General features: G+C 43.0%; 1 protein-coding gene across 3 annotated transcripts in view; it reads left to right on the forward strand.

The window, feature by feature from the left end:
* The window catches only part of VPS13B (vacuolar protein sorting 13 homolog B), a 1202086-nt gene that overhangs the window by 762508 nt on the left and 416802 nt on the right, over nucleotides 1–22776 (forward strand). For all 3 annotated transcript variants that reach the window (XM_068237718.1, XM_068237719.1, XM_068237717.1), the window contains exons 32-33: nucleotides 10508–10634; nucleotides 16491–16634. In XM_068237718.1, coding sequence (XP_068093819.1) covers nucleotides 10508–10634; nucleotides 16491–16634 — 271 coding nt within the window. The remainder of the gene's footprint in view (nucleotides 1–10507; nucleotides 10635–16490; nucleotides 16635–22776) is intronic.

The following is a 22776-nucleotide window of genomic DNA, read 5'->3' on the forward strand; positions in this document are numbered from 1 at the left end:
ATTTACCATAATGCAACAAGGTTACAGACAGCAAACTGTCGGGCCATGGTCATGACATCACACTGTGGGAGTGTTTTCACCACAATATCAGCCATACAGACCCCCCTGATGATCTATCTGAGAAAAGGTAAAGATTTCACGTGAGAAAAGGGGGTATCGGCTCTACTGATTCAAATGAAGTTCAATTCTGCTTTAAAGTTCCTCTTTAACGTCCGTTTAAAGAGACACTGAAGCGAGAATAAATCTCACTTCTTATCTCATAGTCAGCAGGGCCATGTGTGCCCCTGCTAAAATGCCGCTATCCCGTGGCTAAACGAGGGTCCCTGACCACCCAACCCCCCCCCCCCCCCCCCGCGCAAAATCTACGTAGATTTTGGTCGTAGATTTTGCTGCTCTTGAGGCAGGGCTAATGGCTGCAGCCCTGCCTCTCAGCGCCGTCTATCAGCGGCGCATCGCCGCCTCTCCCCCGCCCCTCTCAGCGAAGGAAGACTGAGAGGGGCGGGGGAGAGGCGGAGATACGCGCTGACAGACGCGCGTGAGGCAGGGCTGCGGCGGCTAGCCCTGCCTTAATCCGGAAGAGGGGATGCGCTGCTCGGAGGGGATTTTGGGGGGGTAAGGGACCCCCGTTTAGCCGCGGGATAGCGGCGTTTTAGCAGGGGCACACATGCCCCTGCTGACTATGAGGTCTGAAGCGAGATTTATTCTTGCTTCAGGCTCTCTTTAAGGCAGATTCAACATCCGTGCCAAAGCAGGTGGTGTGTCTAAGCATTCACACACAGACCTTATTATTTGTTGGTTCGTGTTATATCTATGCTTTATAGTTGTTTTTAAAATCTTTCCCTAAAAAACCTTTTTCCTCATTTTTATCTTTGTTAAAATGCTCCAATGTTTTTATCCTGTCGTTGGAGGACGTTAGACCCACCTCACAGGAGGTCTAGGGTTATGGCCGCCAGAAACACACAGGCTCCAGTTGACATGTAAAATACTTTTGGCATACTGTATATTAACAACACATCATCCTTCAGCCTGTCTAAGAACTTCCCACAATTCCAGATGCCTTCATCTCAGCTGATCAGAGCCCTCCAAACACAGTTGTATTATTCTACTCCATTGTACTAGTGGAAAGTAACTCTCTCCCTTTGAAACGGCGTAGATGTGCCTATTAACACCCGTGTGTAATAGGCTCCTGATTATTTGTTTAACCGCCAAACACGTTCCAATCAATAGAGCCGGCTTATCTGGAGGAACATTAGCGCAAGGCCAAGGTTTACATTTCCAATTTTGACTCATGCTTTCTGTATATACATGGGCCTGGTATGTTTATTACAGTTGCCCAAAGGATGTGATCAAATAATGTCTAACATTCCAGAATTCATTATCTAGCCTATGATGTGAAGCTGTGTGTTCTATAACCACCCTGAAATTTATAACTTACACTTTTATCATAACAAACCACAGGTGGGCCGCTTTAATACGTACGTTGATTTAAACAAAGGGCTTTAGAAAGCTTGCAAGTTAAGTTTCGTACTTATCTTTTCCGAACCCCCCTTACATAAATTTGAGAGGAACATAATACTGCTGTTTGAATGGCACTTACAAGGAAAAATGGCCGGATCAGTGACAGTTTAAATATACCGAACAGGCTTCTGCTTTTCAAGTGTTATCTGAAAGGACGACAGGGGCCGGCACAGAACAAAGCAACACAGGAGTGTGTTTAACAGAAGAACTTGATCATGTGTCGATCTGTGTTTACATGACCATGGGGGCTTAAGGAGGAAAAAGTCAAACAAATTGATATTAGTTAGGCCTTCACTGTCCTCCTCCATCACTGTGTTAAATAAGTTATCATGTTGAACCTTGCTCTGTTATTTAGACTACAACTCTGTGCGCCCCACATATACTGACCATAGGGAAAGTCTTTGTTGTAGATTATGTATACAATGGTTTGAGGTCTGTTATTGCCATTAGTTCAGCTCTTAAGGAGTCTTCACTTTCACTAAAAAGAAACAACCTGAAGGTATGCGGAGGCTGCCATGTTTATTGCCTTTTAAACAATACCACTTGCCTGGAAGCTCTGCTGATTTTTCTGGCACCAGTAGAGTCTGAATCGCACACCTGAAACAAGCATGTGGCTATTCCAGTCAGACTTAAAGGAGAACTGTAGTGAGAGGTATATGGAGGCTGCCATATTTATTTCCTGTTAAGCAATACCAGTTGCCTGGCAGCCCTGCTGATCTATTTGGCTGAAGTAGTGGCTGAATCACACCAGAAACAAGCATGCAGCTAATCTTGTCATATCTGTCAAAATTGTCAGAAAAACCTGATCTGCTGCATGCTTGTTCAGGGCCTATGGCTGAAGTATTAAAGGCAGAGGATCAGCAGGATAGCCAGGCAACTGGTATAGCTTAATTGGAAATAAATATGGCAGCCTCCATACGCCTCTCTCTACAGTTCTCCTTTAACACAGAAACACCTGATCAACGTGCTTGTTCACGGTCTATAGCTAAGAGTGTTAGAGGCAGAGGATCAGCTGGACAGCCAGGCAATGTGCATTGTTTAATGTGACACCGAAGCGAAAATAAACTTCTGAGATAATGAATTGTATGTGTAGTACGGATAATTAATAGAACATTACGGTAGTAGACACGAAAAGAGTCTCATATTTTTATTGTCAGTTATATAACATTGCATCATTCTGTCATGTTTGCAGTTTAGAAACCACACTCTGTATTTTAAGCTGTAAAACAGAGCAGAGCTAAAGACTCTTCGTACTTCCCTGCATTAAAACCTTATCTCAAGCTTTCCCTCACTGTTTCTTGGCTGTTTAAGCCAAGAAACGGTTAGGCATGGGGAGGGTTAAGGTTAGGCACCAGCAGGGGGAGGTTAAGGTTTGGGGTTGTGTGAAAGTAGAGAGAAGTAAGGTCATAGTGAAATATTGGCAAATATTACGGATATTTCACTATTTCAATTAAGTAGTAGAATATTGGTTTACCATAATTCCTTTGACCATTTACTGATTTTTTTTTTTTGGTTTATGCCACGCCCAAATTAGCATGCAGTGCTTTTATATGTATGTGTGTTTCTGATGCCGAAATCAGGCTATTTAACGTAAAAATGGATAATTTACTGTATCATACTACAGTATAACAAAAGTTTGCTTTCCTAAAACAGAAAGAATTTGCGATAATTCAGGTTGGAGTGAGCTTGAGATGTCTCCCAGTGCAACACTGCTGAATATATGCAAATTAACCATTGTACCCTTAGAAGCTAAACACACCTCCAGAAACGCTGGAATGCAATGATGTGTCAGCTTGTTAATTTGTACAGAGCCATGATAATCCAACATGCATACAGACTGTTTCAGATTGTTTGATCCTCATCAGTGCATGGCATGGATTAATTTGGCTCTATGGTACTCTATACTACAGTATGTGTCATTATACTGGTGGCTGGATGGTGTAATGGTTAAGGGCTCTGCCTCTAACACAGGAGACCAGGGTTCGAATCTCGGCTCTGCCTGTTCAGTAAGCCAGCACCTATTCAGTAGGAGACCTTTGGCAAGTCTCCCTAACACTGCTACTGCCTATAGAGCGCGCCCTAGTGGCTGCTGCTTTGAATCCGCCAGGAGAAAAGCGCGATATAAATGTTATTTGTCTTGTCTATTACAGTTCCCTTTTAATATTTATTATTGTTTTTACCATTGCTGTAGATTTTCGGTAATACCCTTTAAAGGTCTTTTAGTGAAACGTGAGCAGGAATTGACAGAACAGAATCCAGCCTCTCTGTGTCATCCTAGTAAATCCTCCCTCCGTGATAGTTGTATATGTGCAGTGATGGGAGCTTCAGCCTTCATCAGGCAGTAATTCACCTCTTTTTCCTCTGTATGTTCTCCAGCGAGTAGACAGCGATCTCTATCTCCGACAAGAGGGAAGAGCAACACCAGCACGGATCTCTCCCCTCCTGCCAGCTCCAGTTGTTTCAAAGCAATGGCTGCTGGCCTGAATTACATAGCGAGCATCTGAAAATACATCTAACAGATGGGGTCCGTCAGTGCAGAACAGTAACGCGCTCTTGTAATTGGCCATGTCATACTTTAGATCCCTATAAAGGAACAAGGAACAACAGCTCCCTGTTCATTCTCCTCCACACCCTCTTTTTCGGCCTTCCTCCAAAGTGGCCTCGGCAGCAGCTGTGACCCTGGTATTTTGCTGTTTTGGGTAGAAGCTGTTGAATTGCTTCCAGTCTGGATTTTTTAATACATTTCTCCATCTGAAATGAGAGAAATGCAGATGTAATATGCCCTGAGTTATGCTCCTGCTCCATAGCTTGCGGGTGATATAGGCACTTTCCTGCCATGCTGCCAGCTCGGTTCCCTCTCATTGAACACACATGTCATGAAAGAAATATTTAACCTTGTAGGAACTTTAAGGGAACACGCAGGAGTAACACGCTAACACACATGGTTCATTACACTGAAACATACATTATTTGTCAAAGCAAAAAGATCTTACCTGGTTACAGGTCTGGATTTACATCACATGAGCCTATAGGCACAGATATCTTGGCACCCTAAACTTCGCCCTCCATGAACCTACAAACCCCAGCCTAGATGCACCGCAAGTGTGCTGCCTGTCCCAGCTGTCAGGTGCCCCTAATATTAGGTAGCAAGCTGTACATTCAGTATTAAGTTGCCCCGACTGAAGGGAGATCTAGTCAGTTTAATGTTGAGAGCTGAGTGAGTAACCTTTCATTTATGCACTGACCAGGGCATAGGGAGGAAGGGAGGCACTCTGGGAGGGGAGTGAGGCGCCTTTCCATCATCAGGCGCTTGTAGGCACATTCCTATAGTGCCTTATGGTGAATCCAACCCTGTGTGGTTAAGATATGTGTTCAAAGAAGGCATCTTAAAACGGTATTAAACTCTGACATAATATTCAATAAAAACATGTTTTCCTACTTTTTACATGCCATACGGTTATCATATTTGCTTTTGTGCATAAGTATTCTTATTCATTTAGAAATTATACGTTCCCATAGTACACTTTTTTTGCTCTGAAAGCTGACTTTGCATTTTATTCATAACTGCTTTATTCATCTTCTAACGTAAGCAGAAATGCTTTCCGATTGTCTCACTGTCTTCAGGAGACTCTGCAGTGTCAGAGAAGGGTTTGTTTATATTTCTCACTTGATTCAATTAAACACAAGATAACATTATCTCTAGTTTAGATTAGTCCAGCTTTCCCTGCAGGGGAGCTTCTAAGGCCTGTATTTAACCCTTTGAATGCTGTTCTAGTAAAAAAAAATGCTGGTTGTATATAATATGCTGTAAATAATCTATTAGAGCAAAAAAGAAATGCTGGGTTTCATTCCGCTTTAAGTTATGGATTTGTTAACGTAAACCTTCTTAGGGCTCGTTCACACTATGAGAGCTTTTCTGAGCACTTTGTGTTTTTAAAAGCTCTTGCTAATGTTATCCTATGTGAGTGTTCACACTGGAGTGATGTGACTGTGTAAAAATCCCCCAAAGCATTGCATTGCATTAGCAAGAGCTTTTAATATCTCTAGCGTTTACGGACCCTACTGCCAGCGTTTTCAAGGTATCCTGAAGTGAGAGGGATACAGAGGCTGCCATCTTCATTCCCATGTAAACAATGCCAGTTGCTTGACTGTCCTGCTGAGCATTTGGCTTAAGTTGTTTCTGAGTCACACACCTGCAACAGGCATGCAGCCAGTGGAGTCAGACCAGTGTCAAAGCATCTGTTCTGCATGCTCATTCTGGGCCATTTGCTTATAGTATGAGAGGCAGAACTTCAGCACAGAAGTCAGGCAACTGGCACTGTTTATTAAAATAACGGTAGCAATTTCTGTATCCCTCCGGTTTCCCTTCAAGTGTAGGATCAAAGCTTCTCCTTAAAGAAGAACAACAGTATATCCAAGGATTGAACTTCATCCCAATCAGTGGCCGATACCCCCTTTCCCATGAGAAATCTTTACCTTTTTTTGAATAAATCATCAGGAGGGTCTGTATGGTTAGCATTGTAGCTAGATACAATGCCGCCTACCCTCTGGATATTGAGTTAATTTGGCAATTTACATTCTCATGCAATCTACACTGCATCAAGTCTATGGGCACTGAGACAAAGTCAGAGGGTAAATGAAAACAAAAAAAGGTAATAGTGAATACATCAATTACCATTGGGCCTTCTCTACTCCAGGTTCCCATTGCAGCTACTATGGCTATTGCTACGTCCATGTGTATGGCTGATATTGTGGTGAAACCCCTCCCACAATGTGATGTCAGGACCTAGGTCCTGACCGTTTCCTGTCTGTGAGCCTTGCTGCATTGTGGGAAATTACAGCTTTTCCCAACTGCCAAGCAACCAGTATCTCCCTCTGTGCATAGAACTCTCAGTAATGAACGTTCCGTACAGATCACCTGGCAGAACTAATGATGTCACAACCAGTGATAAATTTCAGAATGTAAATCAGGGAGAGAAAAGATTTTACAAAGGGAACACACTCACTAAATAATCTATACATGAATATTGTAAAAAACAATAAGCAATAGTATTTATTATGTTATTTTCACTACAGTTCCTTTTTAAGTATGAAGCACATATTGCAGATATTGCAGAACAGGTCTGTTTTTAGACAGCTACTTATGATGATGTTGTTTTATTTTTTTTACTGGGAGTTGTTGGGGCTTAAAATCAGTACTGTCTTTTACAGTAGATACTTAGACAGTTGGAATGTTTTCAAATGACATCTTATTGCCAGGGATGAAATTCTTTCCGTCTGGTATTGATAGTCTCTCATGCGTCTCCGGTTTGAAATGTTATTTATTATTTTCTTCCTATCCAGTTGTATTTTCATCCTGTGTAGCTAATTTAGTCTGACAGAAACATGGTGTCCTGTAAGAGTTGGCACGATTGGCTGTTTCACATTCCCTCTTCCAGTCACTTTAAAAGCTTGGGAAAAATATGTTCAGATGTAGAGGAAATCAAATTGCTTTGTTCTGAATCCACATCAGAAACTATATTTTTATATTTGATTTCATTTTTTTTTCATTATTAGTTATTTGATTAATTCCTACTAAATGGTGCAGTGTGCATGCCAAAGATTTCCTTTTATTATATTGGAGGAGAAAATTGCTTACACATCGCTTGGTGTGAATTCTAAGCTAATAAAACCAGGCATGCACATGCCAGAAGCTGTTAAAATTAGAAAGGAACAATCTGCTTTTATTAAGTAAGCTGGAGAGGACCTGGTGCTGAAATGAATGATAGTGTATATTATTAGGCAGCACCACACTACGCTTAGGCCAAAGCAGCAGTCATCACTGATGTTCAGCTGAGCATCAACTGCATGCTTAATGTATTGAGGGCCCCCTTACCATAAAGATATTGAAGTTTGGGAAAGATGAGGATTATGGTATTTGGTGTTAGGCAATGGATTGTTGTTGGCGTAACGCTAACCCTCAAAGCAGGTGGTTTCAATTGGATAATTTAGTCGACGGAGTTCCACATCACAGCAATAGTTGGCAGTACATCATAAGTTTTGGTGTTGGTGTTGAATAGTAAGAATTGGGAAAGCAGTTATAAGTAGGTAGGTAGCTTAGGCATGAATACGGAGCATTAGGTGTCTTTCAAATGAGCGTATGAAGGCGATGAATAGGCTGTCTATGTTCAATGGCAGTCTATTAGGTGTCTCATAGTTAAAATATTTGAACTTTTGACCTTTTTTCTATCTCTCTCCTTCTCCCAAAAGTTGTATTCTGCCAGGAAATCTTGTAGGGCTGTAATTTGCATATCAGTGGTGTTTACTGTATCGCTTACAAGGTGCCGACAATACAGAAGCTGTCACTTTCATGCCTGAAAATTAACTCTCTCATGCTGCAAAATAAAAAAAAAAAATCAAAACCGCTTGATAATTAACCACTTCTCTACCACAGGCCCCCCCCTTCAAAAGCTCTTCCCATTCATTTGGTAATGAATTTATCGCTAATTATCACACTGAAATGATCTATATATTATTTTATGTGGGTCAAATTAGGCTTTCTTTGGGCAGTACTTTATGCTAAGAATTATATTATTTTCTATGTATTTGACAGGCAAGAACAAGAAAAAAAATTCACCATTTCTCAGCTTTCAGCCATTGTAGTTTAAAAATAAAACATGTTATTGTAGATAAAACAGACACATTTTATTTGCCCATTTGTCCTGGTTATTACAATGTTTAAACTGTGTCCCTAGTGCAATGTATGGTGATAATATTTTATTTTGGGTTAGGGGTGAAGGAGTTAATAAATAATTAAAATGCATTTAATTTTCTATGGTAAGTGTATAATGGTGTATTTGGACACAAGATGGTGCTATACTAACTCCGTTTTCTAAAAATAGAAAACAGAACCAAGTGTTTACATGTGTTTACAGGTGTTTATAAACAGGGACGTAGAAAAGTGTGTCAGAAGTTTCCAAGTGGTTAATAATAGGTTTAGCACTGTTCATACACGTTTATCTCATCATGTCACATGTCGCTTCGGGTACACTTAAAACACTGAAGTCATGTATTCGATATGTCCTTCTGTACCTACAATCTAGCTCCGTGTATAACACTAGCTATCGCTCTAGCTTTGCTATATGCAGGGACTCTGTATTGTATTGCCACTTTGACTACATTACTACACCTTAATCCGAGCAGAACTGCAGTGTTAGGCAGTGTTCTGTGACCAGCACACATTAAACCGCAGCTACACATGGGCAGCAAAGTGGAAGTCAGAAGGTACAGGAATATGTTTGTGTTACGGTGGAGAACAGGCAGAGAAAGCTGCGAATATATCTGAACACTCAAGAAGGAAGTCATTTGTTTAGACAAACTTTGCTCTTGGTAATTGATACTGGACCATTATTTATTAATAGCATGTGATATTTGGGGAAGTAGTTTTTGCTGTCAGTTATCTCAAGTGTGAAACGTATCAAGCTATTCTGTTTGTTGAAGTATAGCTGCACTTTTTCTTGTTGGGTGTTATTCTTTATGTGCTGATTCTTGCCATTCTGACAGCTGGGTGACGGTGGCTCATAGAGAATATTTGCCTTCTGCCACTGTAATTGGTATAATTGTGCAATAATAGCTCATGGTCCTTACAAACCAAAGCGACGGCAATTTGATACTGCCCATATCCCTCCATTGGTGGCCAGCCTGTAAGAATGACACCTCCCATGTAGACTGTGACTCCTCCAAATGGTTGCATGCTGTTTTTTTCTTTATTATACTTTTATATAAGATTGAACTTAGAAATGGTAGAAAGCAAACAAGGCTATTTCCCGTAGAACACTGAAGTGCTATTGAGGAAGATAACGTAACTGAGATAAGCAGATTTTAGATCAGGAAAAGAGAAGTGCATTTGTGTGCGTGACACAGGATTTTAATCTGCTATATCACTGTGGAAAAGAGAAGTGCATTTGTGTGCGTGACACAGGATTTTAATCTGCTATATCACTGTGGAATGAAGAGGAGGCTGTACTCCAGCACCAGTGCCTTAGTGAGGAAAACATTAACATTCAGGCAGTGTTTGACAACCATTCTTGTCGCTTTTCTACATAACTGTACCTGGATGGTTACAAGTATAGGAATCTTGCCAATAAAGAATCATCTCACAACCTGTTTTCCCACTCAGGGCTGAGTGACCCTTATCTCATGTCTGTATGTTGCTTAGCAGGGCTGGGGCAGGGTCCCCCAGCATCAGAGGCAGAGCTTCCAAACTACACCGCTCCACTCCCCAAATTGTGTCTACCACTGTATTGGTAGCTAGTTGTGCCCCCAGTATTGGGTAGCCCCCTCCACAGTATAGATAGCTAGATGTGCCCCAGTATTAGCTAGCCTCTTCCCCAGCATATTTAGCTAGATGTGCCCCCAGTGGCCTCTCTTACCCACAGAGCTAGTCAGACTTGCCCCCACTATTAGGTAGCCCTCTTTCCTCAGTATAGCTAGCCAGAAATTCCTCCAGTATAAGGAAGTCCCCTTTCCCAGTATAGTAGTATTATGTACCCTGCCCCAACCCAGCATAGATAGCCAGATGTGCCCCAGTATTATTCAGTGCAACTCCTGCCCCAGCATAGGTAAGCAGATATGCACCCAGTATTATGTAGCGCCCCCCCCCCCCCCCCTAGGTAAGCATAGATAGGCAGATATGCCCCAGTATTAGCCTACCCCATGGGTAGAGAGATGAGGGTCACGCTCATCTCTCCAACCCTCACTGGGGACGCCCAGTGCACACTCAATATCCTTGGTCCACTAAATGAAAATTGTCTTAAGCAAAGCGCTCAGCAAGTTACAATCACAATTAGTAAGCTTTCACTGCCTTGTGTAAATACCTACTATAGAGCTTTGCAGCATTGATGACTGTGGTAGCAGGTCAGTACAATATAAGGTAACTTCACTGTTTTATTTCTCTTATTTCCTGTTTCTCTAACGTTTTTTTATATTGTTCACATTTTCTCTCCATCAGCATCAAACGGCATCAGGAACGCCGAGCAATACTGAGTCCAATATTAACAGATTTCACAGTGAGGGTTACAGCTGCTCCGGCCATAATCTTCAGCAAAGTTTCTGCACATGACAGCATGCACACCGAGGTAAGGATTATAACATTCCAGGAGTGTATCTAATCATTTGTGGAGAGAAAGAGAATTCCTTACAGAACAATTCCATACATTACAATGGTCTTGGCACACATTACGGCACTGTTACCCGTGACTGTTGTAGAGACAAGCAGGTGAGACTTTGTTGAAACAGGTGATGCAAGTGATCACCTGATGGAAACTATTAAAAAAAGTGTGTGGGCGCAAATCGAAAGCTCAGTGTTGGAAAAAAAAATTGGGGTCCAAATTTTTAAAAGTCCATGTCCATCTGCACGGTTTGTGCAACACAGGTGGCTGTCCTGACGCACGGCACTGCGTTGCAATGCTATTCTCCCCTATGCGTTTGCGATCCCATTCTCCCCTATGCGTTTGCGATCCCATTCATTAATTTATAATATATGGAAGCGGAGGGCAAATACACAGAAATGCATACAACCATGCATCGTGATTCTGTGGTACAGCAAAGACCCTATATCTGGCACTGGCGGGGATGGCCTGATGCCGGCCAAAAAAGCACAAACCTTCGACTCGATCCCCGCCCATGCACCAGAAAATACTTACCGAGCCTCCAGGTACTGTCTTCTAAACTTCCAGTAGCTCCCACCGGCTTTCCAGCATGTCATGTGACCCGCATCAGGTTACATGCCAGGTGCAATGCATGGACGCTGGAAGGCGGAAGGGAGCTTCAGGATGGGTAGAAGATGCGCCTGAGGGCTTGGTAAGTATTTTCTACTCTAGAATGCCCCCCTTCCCCCCCAGTTAGTTGAGACTTCTGGTTGCCTGAGTTCTGGATAACGGGGACTTAACTGTATACCACAATTCATGGATGGTGATGCCAAACAGTGTAATCTCAACATTTCTGATGCCCCTGCAGAATGCATGCTCTGTGTATTGCTGAAAACGTTATCAGCAATGCGCAAATTCAAACGAGGGATAACCCTGCAATCTTAAAGAGAATCTGTATTGTTAAAATCGCACAAAAGTAAACATACCAGTGCGTTAGGGGACATCTCCTGTTACCCTCTGTCACAATTTCGCTGCTCCCCGCCGCATTAAAAGTGGTTAATAGGGCTGAGCTCTCGGATTCCGAATTTCGAGTTTGCCATCGGAATTTGGCAGTTCCGAGTAAGCACTCGAAACTCGAAAATTCTGCAATTCCGAGTACCGAATTCGTGTTTACATTGAAGTCAATTGTGCTAAATTCCGTGGTGAATTGTGAAGCCCCTTTACATGCTATCATCACCAAATTTGGCATGTATATTAAGCAGATGAGTAGGAACATGGTAAAAAAAAAATTAGTGAAAAGACCTTATAGTTTTTGAAATAAACGATTTTAAAGTTTCATAGGAAAAATGATTTTTAAACTGTGTAAAATGACACTGCTGCAGAACAGGTTACTGCATTCCGAGTTCTGTATACATATTGTATACAATTCATGAAAACAGACAGCGTGGGGTCCCCCCTCCCAAGCCTCCTTAACCCCTTGTCCCCCATGCAGGCTGGGATAGCCAGAATGCGGAGTCCCGGCCACGTGGGGCTTCGCACCCTGAGCTATACCAGCCCGCATGGTCCATGGTATGGGGGGGCTCTGGAGGAGAGGGGCGGCCAACCTCCCCCTCTCCCCCAGAGCCCTTGTCCAATCCATGGACAAGGGGCTCTTCCCCACCTCCGGTGCCCCAGGAGGAGGTGGGGGCCGCCGACGTCCTGGGGGGTTCATGGTGCCATCCGGGGTTCCCCTTTAACAAGCGGACCCCGGAAGCCGCCCCCTCCCCAGGAGAAATGAGTATAGGGGTACACGGTACCCCTTACCCATTTCAGCAGAGTTAAAAAAAAAGAAATAAAAACACGACAACGAAAAAAGTCCTTTATTGTTCTAAATTAACCAGGGATACTTACCTTGGGATAATCTCACGCCAGTAACCTCAGGAGTGGTCCCACGCCAGTATTCTCTTAGGACATCTCACCACCCTCCCACACTGACGAACTCCCACCACTGAATGGTCACAGTCAGCCTCTGCATCTGTATAGCAGAGGCTGAGAACACGAAAATTTTGCCTTTAAAACAAGAAATTTCGGCAAACAGTGATGCAATCAAAATGGCCACTGGGAAATCCCCGATCGCTGGAGGCCACACTAGAGTGGCAAAACCAGTGATTTTTCACATAGATGGTGGGTCCAGGTGACCAGAGCAGGAGGTGCCCTAATCTCCTGGACCCACCCATTCATGTGAAATAACGCGTATTCTGACACTCTGAGGTGGCCTCCGGGGAACGGGGATTCCCCAGCAGCCATTTTGTTTATGACACTGTTTGACGAAAATTCTTGTTTTAGCAAACAATTTTCGTGTTTCTAGCTTATGCAATACAGATTGCAGAGGCTGTCTACAGCCATTCATCCCCAGGAGTTCTGCAGGATCGGCAGGTGCGCTGGACCTCCTAAGAGGATAGAGGGGGGCACAGCGCAGGAAGGTGGGAAAGTGGGCACAGAGCGTCAGGGAGGGGGGGAAGCCTCCCCTCCCTCACCTAGGGCCCCCCCTTGCGCACTCCCCCCCCCCACCTCCAGAATTCCAGCCAGCCAGCGGAACGGCTTACCGAGAGCGATAGCTCTGTGTGCCGCTGGTCTGGTATTCTGCACTGACACTGTCCAATCACGCTCTCGCAGTACTTCCTGTGAGAGCGTAATTGGACAATGCAATGCAGGAGACCAGACCAGCAGCGGCACACAGAGCTCTTCTCTCGGTAAGTGATTCTCGCTCGCTGCCGCTGCTGGCTGCAATTTTGGAGGGGGAGCACGGAAGGGGGACCCTAGGTGAGGGAGGGGGGAAGGCTTCCACTCCTCCCCGCCACTCTGTGCCCACTGCCCCCCCTTCCAGCATGGGGGCCCCCACTAACTGGTGACCTGCCTACCTAAACTGGGGACACCTATAGACCTGGGTATATCTATACTGGGGACACCTATATACCTGCCTACCTAAACTTGGAAACTTGGCAGCAAGCGGGAATCACTTACCGAGAGAAGAGCTCTGTGTGCCGCTGCTGGTCTGGTCTCCTGCATTGCATTGTCCAATTACGCTCTCACAGGAAGTACTGCGAGAGCGTGATTGGACAGTGTCAGTGCAGAATACTAGACCAGCGGCACACAGAGCTATCGCTCTCGGTAAGCCGTTCCGCTGGCTGGCTGGAATTCTGGAGGTGGGGGGGAGTGCGCAAGGGGGGCCCTAGGTGAGGGAGGGGAGGCTTCCCCCCCTCCCCGCCACTCTGTGCCCACTTTCCCACCTTCCTGCGCTGTGCCCCCCTCTATCCTCTTAGGAGGTCCCGCGCACCTGCCGATCCTGCAGAACTCCTGGGGATGAATGGCTGTAGACAGCCTCTGCAATCTGTATTGCATAAGCTAGAAACACGAAAATTGTTTGCTAAAACAAGAATTTTCGGCAAACAGTGTCATAAACAAAATGGCTGCTGGGGAATCCCCGTTCCCCGGAGGCCACCTCAGAGTGTCAGAATACACGTTATTTCACATGAATGGGTGGGTCCAGGGGATTAGGGCACCTCCTGCTCTGGTTACCTGGACCCACCATCTATGTGAAAAATCACTGGTTTTGCCACTCTAGTGTGGCCTCCAGCGATCAGGGATTTCCCAGTGGCCATTTTGATTGCATCACTGTTTGCCGAAATTTCTTGTTTTAAAGGCAAAATTTTCGTGTTCTCAGCCTCTGCTATACAGATGCAGAGGCTGACTGTGACCATTCAGTGGTGGGAGTTTGTCAGTGTGGGAGGGAGGTGGGATGTCATAAGAGGATACTGGCGTGGGACCACTCCTGAGGTTACTGGCGTGAGATTATTGCAAGGTAAGTATCCCTGGTTAATTTAGAACAATAAAGGACTTTTTTCGTTGTCGTGTTTTTATTTCTTTTTTTAACTCTGCTGAAATGGGTAAGGGGTACCGTGTACCCCTATACTCATTTCTCCTGGGGAGGGGGCGGCTTCCGGGGTCCGCTTGTTAAAGGGGAACCCCGGATGGCACCATGAACCCCCCAGGACGTCGGCGGCCCCCACCTCCTCCTGGGGCACCGGAGGTGGGGAAGAGCCTCTTGTCCATGGATTGGACAAGGGCTCTGGGGGAGAGGGGGAGGTTGGCCGCCCCTGTCCTCCAGAGCCCCCCCATACCATGGACCATGCGGGCTGGTATAGCTCAGGGTGCGAAGCCCCACGTGGCCGGGACTCCGCATTCTGGCTATCCCAGCCTGCATGGGGGACAAGGGGTTAAGGAGGCTTGGGAGGGGGGACCCCACACTGTCTGTTTTCATGAAATGTATACAATATGTATACAGAACTCGGAATGCAGTAACCTGTTCTGCAGCAGTGTCATTTTACACAGTTTAAAAAACATTTTTCTTATGAAACTTTGAAATCGATTTGCTCAAAAACTATAAGCTCTTTTCGCAAAAAATTTTTTTTATTATATTCCTACTCATCTGCTTAACATACATGCCAAATTTGGTGATGATAGCATGTACGGGGGCTTTACAATTAACCGCAGAAGTTAACACTATTTAATTCAATAGATATGCACTCGGAACACGAAAATTCGGATCACGAAACTCGGTTTTCGCATGCGGTACACGAAATTTCGACGAAATCGGAATTCAGCTGTTCCGATCAGCCCTAGTGGTTAAAAACAGTTTTAAAAAGTTTGTTTATAAACAAACAAAATGGCCACCAAAACAGGAAGTAGGTTGATGTACAGTATGTCCACACATAGAAAATACATCCATACACAAGCAGGCTGTATACAGCCTTCCTTTTTAATCTCAAGAGATCATTTGTGTGTTTCTTTCCCCCTGCAGCCATCTTCCACTGAAGTGTCAGGCTGTTTCTTCCTGCAGAGTGCAGACAGCTCTGCCTGTATGTAATTCATCAGTATGTGAAAGCCCAGCCAGCTCAGAGGAGAATTTATCCAGCTTGTAAAAGATAATAGAGCAGAGAGAAGCTGCACTAATCTAAATAACACACAGGCAGTGTGCAGAGAGGGGCCTGGAGGGGGGAGATGCAGAACCACAACACTGAAGAACTTGGCAGCCTTCCAGACACAGGCTGACAAGTCTGACAAGAGAGAGATAAGTTGATTTATTACAGAGATGGTGATAGTAGAACGTGCTGCAGTAAGCCAGAGCACATTAGAATAGATTTTGGAACTTGTAGGATGGAAGAAAACCGGATGACATTTTTGTTACAGAGTCTCTTTAAGGAACACATGGCCTCAGTTTAAGCAAAATAAATAAATAAAACTGATAAATAAGAATGGTTATTTGTATTCATTGCCTGTCTTGCTCTATATATCTGATGCTATAACCTGATAGGTTTCTATAGGTAAAATGGGGCTCTATCTAGTGCTCAGCCACTAATTCTTATTATGGCCTGCATCCTACAGGTTACCAAATGAATAGGTTTTTTTTCACAAATAACAATAGTACACACTTACACATTCCCCCGGAATCAGATTGGCTGTGATCGCCAGCATCAAGCCTTAATAAGCTTAGCATTCCTGTGCTTTTGCTTGCATCAGTGTACATATTATGTTAACCTTGCAGCTTTGCGCTGTGTTTGTTGAGGTTCTCCGAGGTATACGCGTGAATGGCTGCATTTTGAACATGTCAGACTTGGTCAGCAGCAGAACATTCATATTGATTACAAATGAAAATAATCTCCGTTTGAAGAATTTGGCACCCGCATGTCAGTATTTCAGGTGCAGTTGATTTAAGATATGTTAGACACGGATATTTCTGAGGTTTGTTTGGTCCCCCGAGCTTGGGTAAACAGAATTGACATGCGATCTACCTTTTCACCTCAGGATATTTTAGTGTGTGGCCATTCCTTGGAAGTGAATATTACCACAAGCTTGGACTTCTTCCTAAGTGTGGCTCAAGTACAACTTCTGCAACAGCTGGTACAAGCCAACATGGTTGGATTTGAACAAACAAACATGGCTGCTGAGGTAAGAGATGACAGGCTGGTTCACATGTAATCCTTGTTTTCCAGAATGTTCTGTAATAAACTAATTCTTTGAACACTTTCAGGACTGACGCATTAGCAAAGTAGTAATTTAATGTTTTTGAGGGTAACAAAGTTAACCACTTCAGCCCTCAGTCGTGTTTCACTTTATACATCTGAGCAATTTTTACCTCCCATTAATTTGCCTATCACTTTATCACTACTTATCAAAATGAACTGATCTATATCTTTTTTTTCCCACCACCAATTAGGCTTTCTTTGGGTGGCACCTTCTGCTAAGAGCTACTTTACTGTAAATGCATTTTAACAGGTAGAATAATAAAAAAAAAAAAAATTAAAAAAAATTATTTCTCAGTTTTCGGCCATTATAGTTTTAAAATAATACATGCCTCCATAATTAAAACCCATGTATTGTATTTGCCTAATAGTCCTGGGTATTACACCATTTAAATTATGTCCCTATCACAATGTATGGCGACAATATTTTATTTGGAAATAAAAGTGCATTTTTTCCGTTTAGCAACCATCACTATTTACAAGCTTATAATAAAAAAAATAGAAATATTTCATCTTTACATGGATATTTAAAAAGTCAGGTAAATATTTCCTTTTCTATTATGTTGCTGTTGCTAGTCCGCATACTTACGCGGACTAGCGACAGTTGCGGCGAAGTTGCGGCGGCAACTGTCGCCGGGCAATTGACCGCGCCAATCGCCTGGCGACAGCAGCTACGAGCCACGGTTCAGGGTGCGCGCCCGTGTTGCGCCTCATACTCACGGGCGACCTGTCGCCGCAACGCGCGCGCTGCGTGTTGCGGCGACAATTGTAGCCCGTGAGTATGGGCCATTAGTCTATTCCTTTTGAATAGCAACCAGGGTTTCTCTTATGTTACATCTATACTACGTGGCACTTAGGCCTATATACAGCATACAGTTCGATAAGATGACAAGACATTACAAAAAGAGTAAAGGGTGGAAGTCATCAACCAGAAGTCAGAAGAAGCAGTAGCCCCCCCCCCTCCCCCCAACCTGGAGCTCGTTATCTCTTCTTATACTAAACTCTAAAGAGTTAAATGTGACATCATCTGAGCAGGGACGGATCAATACCTCATCGCCTGCTATTGGCTGACAAGGCCCCGTGATATCATGATTCATTTTGCAGTAATGCAGGGGGGGATTACAGCTGCCCAGAATAGACCAGGGCCAGTGAAGTGTCTATGGACAGGCACAAGTTGACACCAGGATATCTGCAGGCAACCTGCAGCTCACAGCACTGCCCCCTTTCTTTCACAGCCACAGCTGACTTTGGATGGAGCAGCAGTGTGTGTACAGAGCATTGAGCAGCTCTGGGGAACTTAGCAGTCAGGTATGAGCACAGCCCTTTGCCTTGCTGTGTAAATTTTTCACTTTCTCCTTCATTAGTAATGTCGGCTTTTCTCATTATTATCTGTATCCAAACTGCTCCTGATCGATCCCGTGTTGATCGGGAGCAGATCGGACATTTAGGAAATAATTGTCAGATCCTGTCAGTGGGATGGGAAATTGCATTAGAGTATGTGTAACCAGCTTGATGTCCTACCATATTATTATACTGTATTGTACGTGGCTGAGGGAAACCTTTCAGTAATCCCCCCCTTCCCCCTTTGAAAATACTGGGTCTTCCCCTGAATGGGCACATTTTGCTGTATAATTATGAAATGATGCTAAAACATTCAACTGGCTGCTGCATTCTGTACATTTATTTTCTTCATTCTGCATTATCACGGAGTACGACCTCATGCTGGTCACAAATTGTTTTTTTTTTTCCCATTGCTTTGCAATGTTTGAGTTTTTCTGGTTCGGTGGTAAGGGCAATTGCTCCACAAGGTAGCCACTAACGATGCAATCATTTATGATCGATTCTTTGTATGAATGATTGAAAATTATAGTTTGGGACCACTAATGGACAAAAATATTTTAACCAATTCGATCAGATTGACGGGATCGATCAAAAAATTAGATCAATTCATTAATCTGATTGGATTGGTTAGAAGATTTTTGTCCATTACTGGTACCAAACGATCATTTTTACGAAGAATCATTCGTAAATAATAGTTCATTAAATTGTATTGTTAGTTTACTCCAATATTTATACTGGAGCCTTCATAGACTTGCATGACCCTTGCACCTGGGATGCGGCATAAAAGAGTGACGTGGTGTGACACGGTGTGCTAGCGCCACTTTTTTTCTGCAGTTTGTCCTGGTTTCAAATAGCTAGAAGAACGGACATTTCCCCCCCCCCCCCCCCCCCCTTCTATCTTCTCATTATTTATCGACGGGGAGGTGTGAAGATAGCATATGTGGCTTCTTTAAATTCTTTGAACCATAGTGTCCTATCTTTCCTCCCCCCCCCTTTTTTTTTTGCTAATGAAAGCTTTTTTTGCTCTCTGCTAATGTGTGCAATAAAGTAAATACATAAGTCCTTATCTGCTTGAAATTTCTGCAGTTGGGTAGGCCTCAGAGGGGAATTAAACTTTTAAATGTAAAAAGAAGGGATAAAATTGAAGGTTTTTTTTAAGGAAGAGACATATTGTTGGCATGCATTTTTAATGTTCTATTGAGATGTCCTAGGTGCTAAAACTGGTGCTTGATTCACGTTAATGTTTTTTGACATTTGATTAATTCTGGTTTATCAGGCCCACTGCAAAGAAATCTGTAGCAAGAATGGGACAGTTGCCTAGTCCAACCAGAATCCAGCTGAGATCTGATTGGTTGCTCTGAGCAATTATTCCATTTTTAGCTACAGATGTCCTTGCACTGGTCTCGATAAATCAGCCTACTCAGAGTCTGTTGAAGCCTGTTGCACAACCTTGCACTGAATACAAGTGTGAAATTAGATTGCCTGCTTGTTAGATGGTTCCATGAAGCTGTTAAATTTAATGGACCATAAGGCGCCATATAAACAAAGCACTGCCAGGCAGTGTGTCGCCACGTACATTGTATGGTATGAATGGGCTCTGATATTCGGCTTATTTTTCAAGTTCATTTGACATGTGACTTTACTTTGTTTAAAACTTGGGAAATCCATGTAGTAATCTACCTGCATTGTGAATTAAGAATGCTCCATTTGATCTGTATAATCTAACTCTGGCATGGATTTTAGGCCTTTATGTCTCCAAAAAGCGACAGAAGACAAGTAAGTCCATCATGACTTCCCTATTAGTGAAGTGCAGGAGAAATGAGAAAAATATTGGTAATAGACAGAGTTATGAATATAGGAGGATCTTAAGGTGACCAAATATGCCACAGTCTGAGCATAAGAAAATGAAACTAAATTTGAAAAATACTTTTTAGGTAAGACATCACATTACATGGACTGGTAAGACATCACATTACATAGACTGGTAAGACATCACATTACATGGACTGGTAAGACATCACATTACATGGACTGGTAAGACAGCACATTACATGGACTGGTAAGACATCACATTACATGGACTGGTAAGACATCACATTACATGGACTGGTAAGACATCACATTACATGGACTGGTAAGACATCACATTACATGGACTGGTAAGACATCACATTACATGGACTGGTAAGACATCACATTACATGGACTGGTAAGACATCACATTACATGGACTGGTAAGACATCACATTACATGGACTGGTAAGACATCACATTACATGGACTGGTAAGACATCACATTACATGGACTGGTAAGACATCACATTACATGGACTGGTAAGACATCACATTACATGGACTGGTAAGACATCACATTACATGGACTGGTAAGACAGCACAAATCTTATTTAAAGGACCTCTATCGTGAAAAATTGTTAACATTTAAAATACATGAAAACTCATAAATAAAAAATAGATTTCTCCCAGAGTAAAATGTGATATAAATTACGCTTCTCCTATGTTGCTGTCACTTACAGTAGGTAGTAGAAATCTGACATAATTGACAACCCATTTCCTTGTGCGGGATTCTCAGGGTTTTCTTTTTTTTTTTTTTTTTCAAAAGCACTTCGTGAACGGCAGTTGCTCAGTCCAGCTGCCAGAATAGTGTACAAACAGGTAGGGGTTTTGTCTGCATCTTTGTATAGATCATTTCCAGGCAGTGCTTTTGTAATCCCCCTTGAAGAGTTGGACTATTCAAAGATCTGTCAGTTCCATCAGATTTCTATAAACTACTGTAAGTAGTAGCGACAGAGGAGAAAAGTAATTAATAGCTCATTTTACTCTGGAAGAAACACGTCTCTTTTTTGTATGTGTTTACATGTATTTTACATTTTACAATTTTTCATGATTTCATATAAATATCAGGGTATTTCATTCACTCCAGCTAAACTGAGAAGTCCTTTTGTAATGGTGACAAAATGTTACATGCTCCACATACATTCCAAAATGCCATCACAGCATAAACGTGAATTGCTTTTTGACATACAATAGATCTGACGGTGTTGCTGCCTGGCTGTTGTCCTGTTTTTCTACTATTGAGAACCATATTCATTAGCTACAAAATTTAAAATGTTTCACAATAGTGGTCCTTTAAATACAACTTAAAGGAGATCTCCAAATCATAATACATCAGACAGGAAGTTTTATAGGCCCTTTGAAAGTAACACAAATATTAGTTGCATTAATCTGAAGATACATGGAAAGTCAAGGTCTCAGGTCCTCTTTCTACCCAGTAGAGCAGTAAAAGGTGGAAACCACTTCTGCAAATGGTTGCCTCAGAGTCCAACTACCAACATACACGAGAGAGAGAGAGAGAGAGAGAGAGAGAGAGAGAGAGAGAGAGATAGATAGTTGGGCTTCCTTCAGGTAAGTTAGCTGTTCTGCTTATCTGTTGCATTATGGACCTGTTGTACTATACGCCGGTAAAGTTCCCGTGAGCATGGGGTGCATGGTAATTTTACCTGTACTAGCTCCACAAGTACACTGCTCATTAACCTATTAGTGCAACAAGCGTTACCGGGTTGATGGGCGCATTGCTATGGTAACGGGTCAACCTGGCACCCACCGTTACAGCACCCACTCTGGTATTTGTATTAGCGGCACTGGCTTTATTCACATGTTAATGAGACATTGATTTGTATTGCATACAGTATATGAATAAAAGTACGTTGGCAGTGCCGACCACTTTATTTATTGTCTTTTGGATTATCCATCCTTTCTATATGATCTGTATTTGCATAGAGAGGGTTGCAGTTCCTGAATTGCCAATGGAGGTTTCCTCCATGCCCTCCACTTGCCATGGTGCCAACTGTTCCTTTCACCTATTTGATGTATTTAAAGACTGGAATACACAGACCTACGTGCCCAGCTGGTTCTCTATGTATTACAAGTTGACTTCTTCACAGTAAGCTCAGGTATTCTCAATTAGTCCTGGATTACCTTCTCTGCAATTTAGTGCCAGCTCTTTTCTCTCACTGCACATAGTGTTAGAGTGGTCCCAATTATATTATGAAGAGAAGGCTACTGTGCAGGGTATTGAATCCAGTATCATAAGGAATGGAAAGACTTGTACACTTGGGAGGACAAGGAACCCCTGAGAATTTGTATAGCCCAGCGTAGGATGGTTACTTTGTAGGTCAGAACCATACAGCCTATCTACATTTCATGGAAAAATGACACTCCTAAGGAATATTGAAGTACACATCTTGAACAGAGAAGAGTATTGGTTTGTACGAGGGATAGAAAAGGCCATCTATGTCTAGCTAGAACACCAATTATGGGCCTATGACACCATTTATCATCAATAGTTTCCACCCCAGGATTTTATACACATTTTAGAGACCGTATACTCCGCCTTCATCCAGGCTCTAAAACAATTAACATCTATCTGCATAATCATGTTAATTATGTAACGATCGGTGTCAGCACACAGAGAGAATCTGATTATTGGTGATCTGCAGTATCACCAAGAATACAGATTATACCTGATTATTGATGATCTGCAGAATCACCGATAATCTAAGTATAACTAACCTCTGGACACCTGTATATAACGTGAGTGTTTGGTGACTTTGAGTAAGACCGCCCGAGGAGCAGGTGGTCTCTGGCAGTATGGACGATACCGCCTTTTGGGAAGTACAAAAAAACGTCCAACAGCCTGAGGCCTCCAA

Source organism: Hyperolius riggenbachi, chromosome 5 (genome assembly GCF_040937935.1).
Source record: "Hyperolius riggenbachi isolate aHypRig1 chromosome 5, aHypRig1.pri, whole genome shotgun sequence".
Lineage (NCBI taxonomy): Eukaryota > Metazoa > Chordata > Amphibia > Anura > Hyperoliidae > Hyperolius > Hyperolius riggenbachi.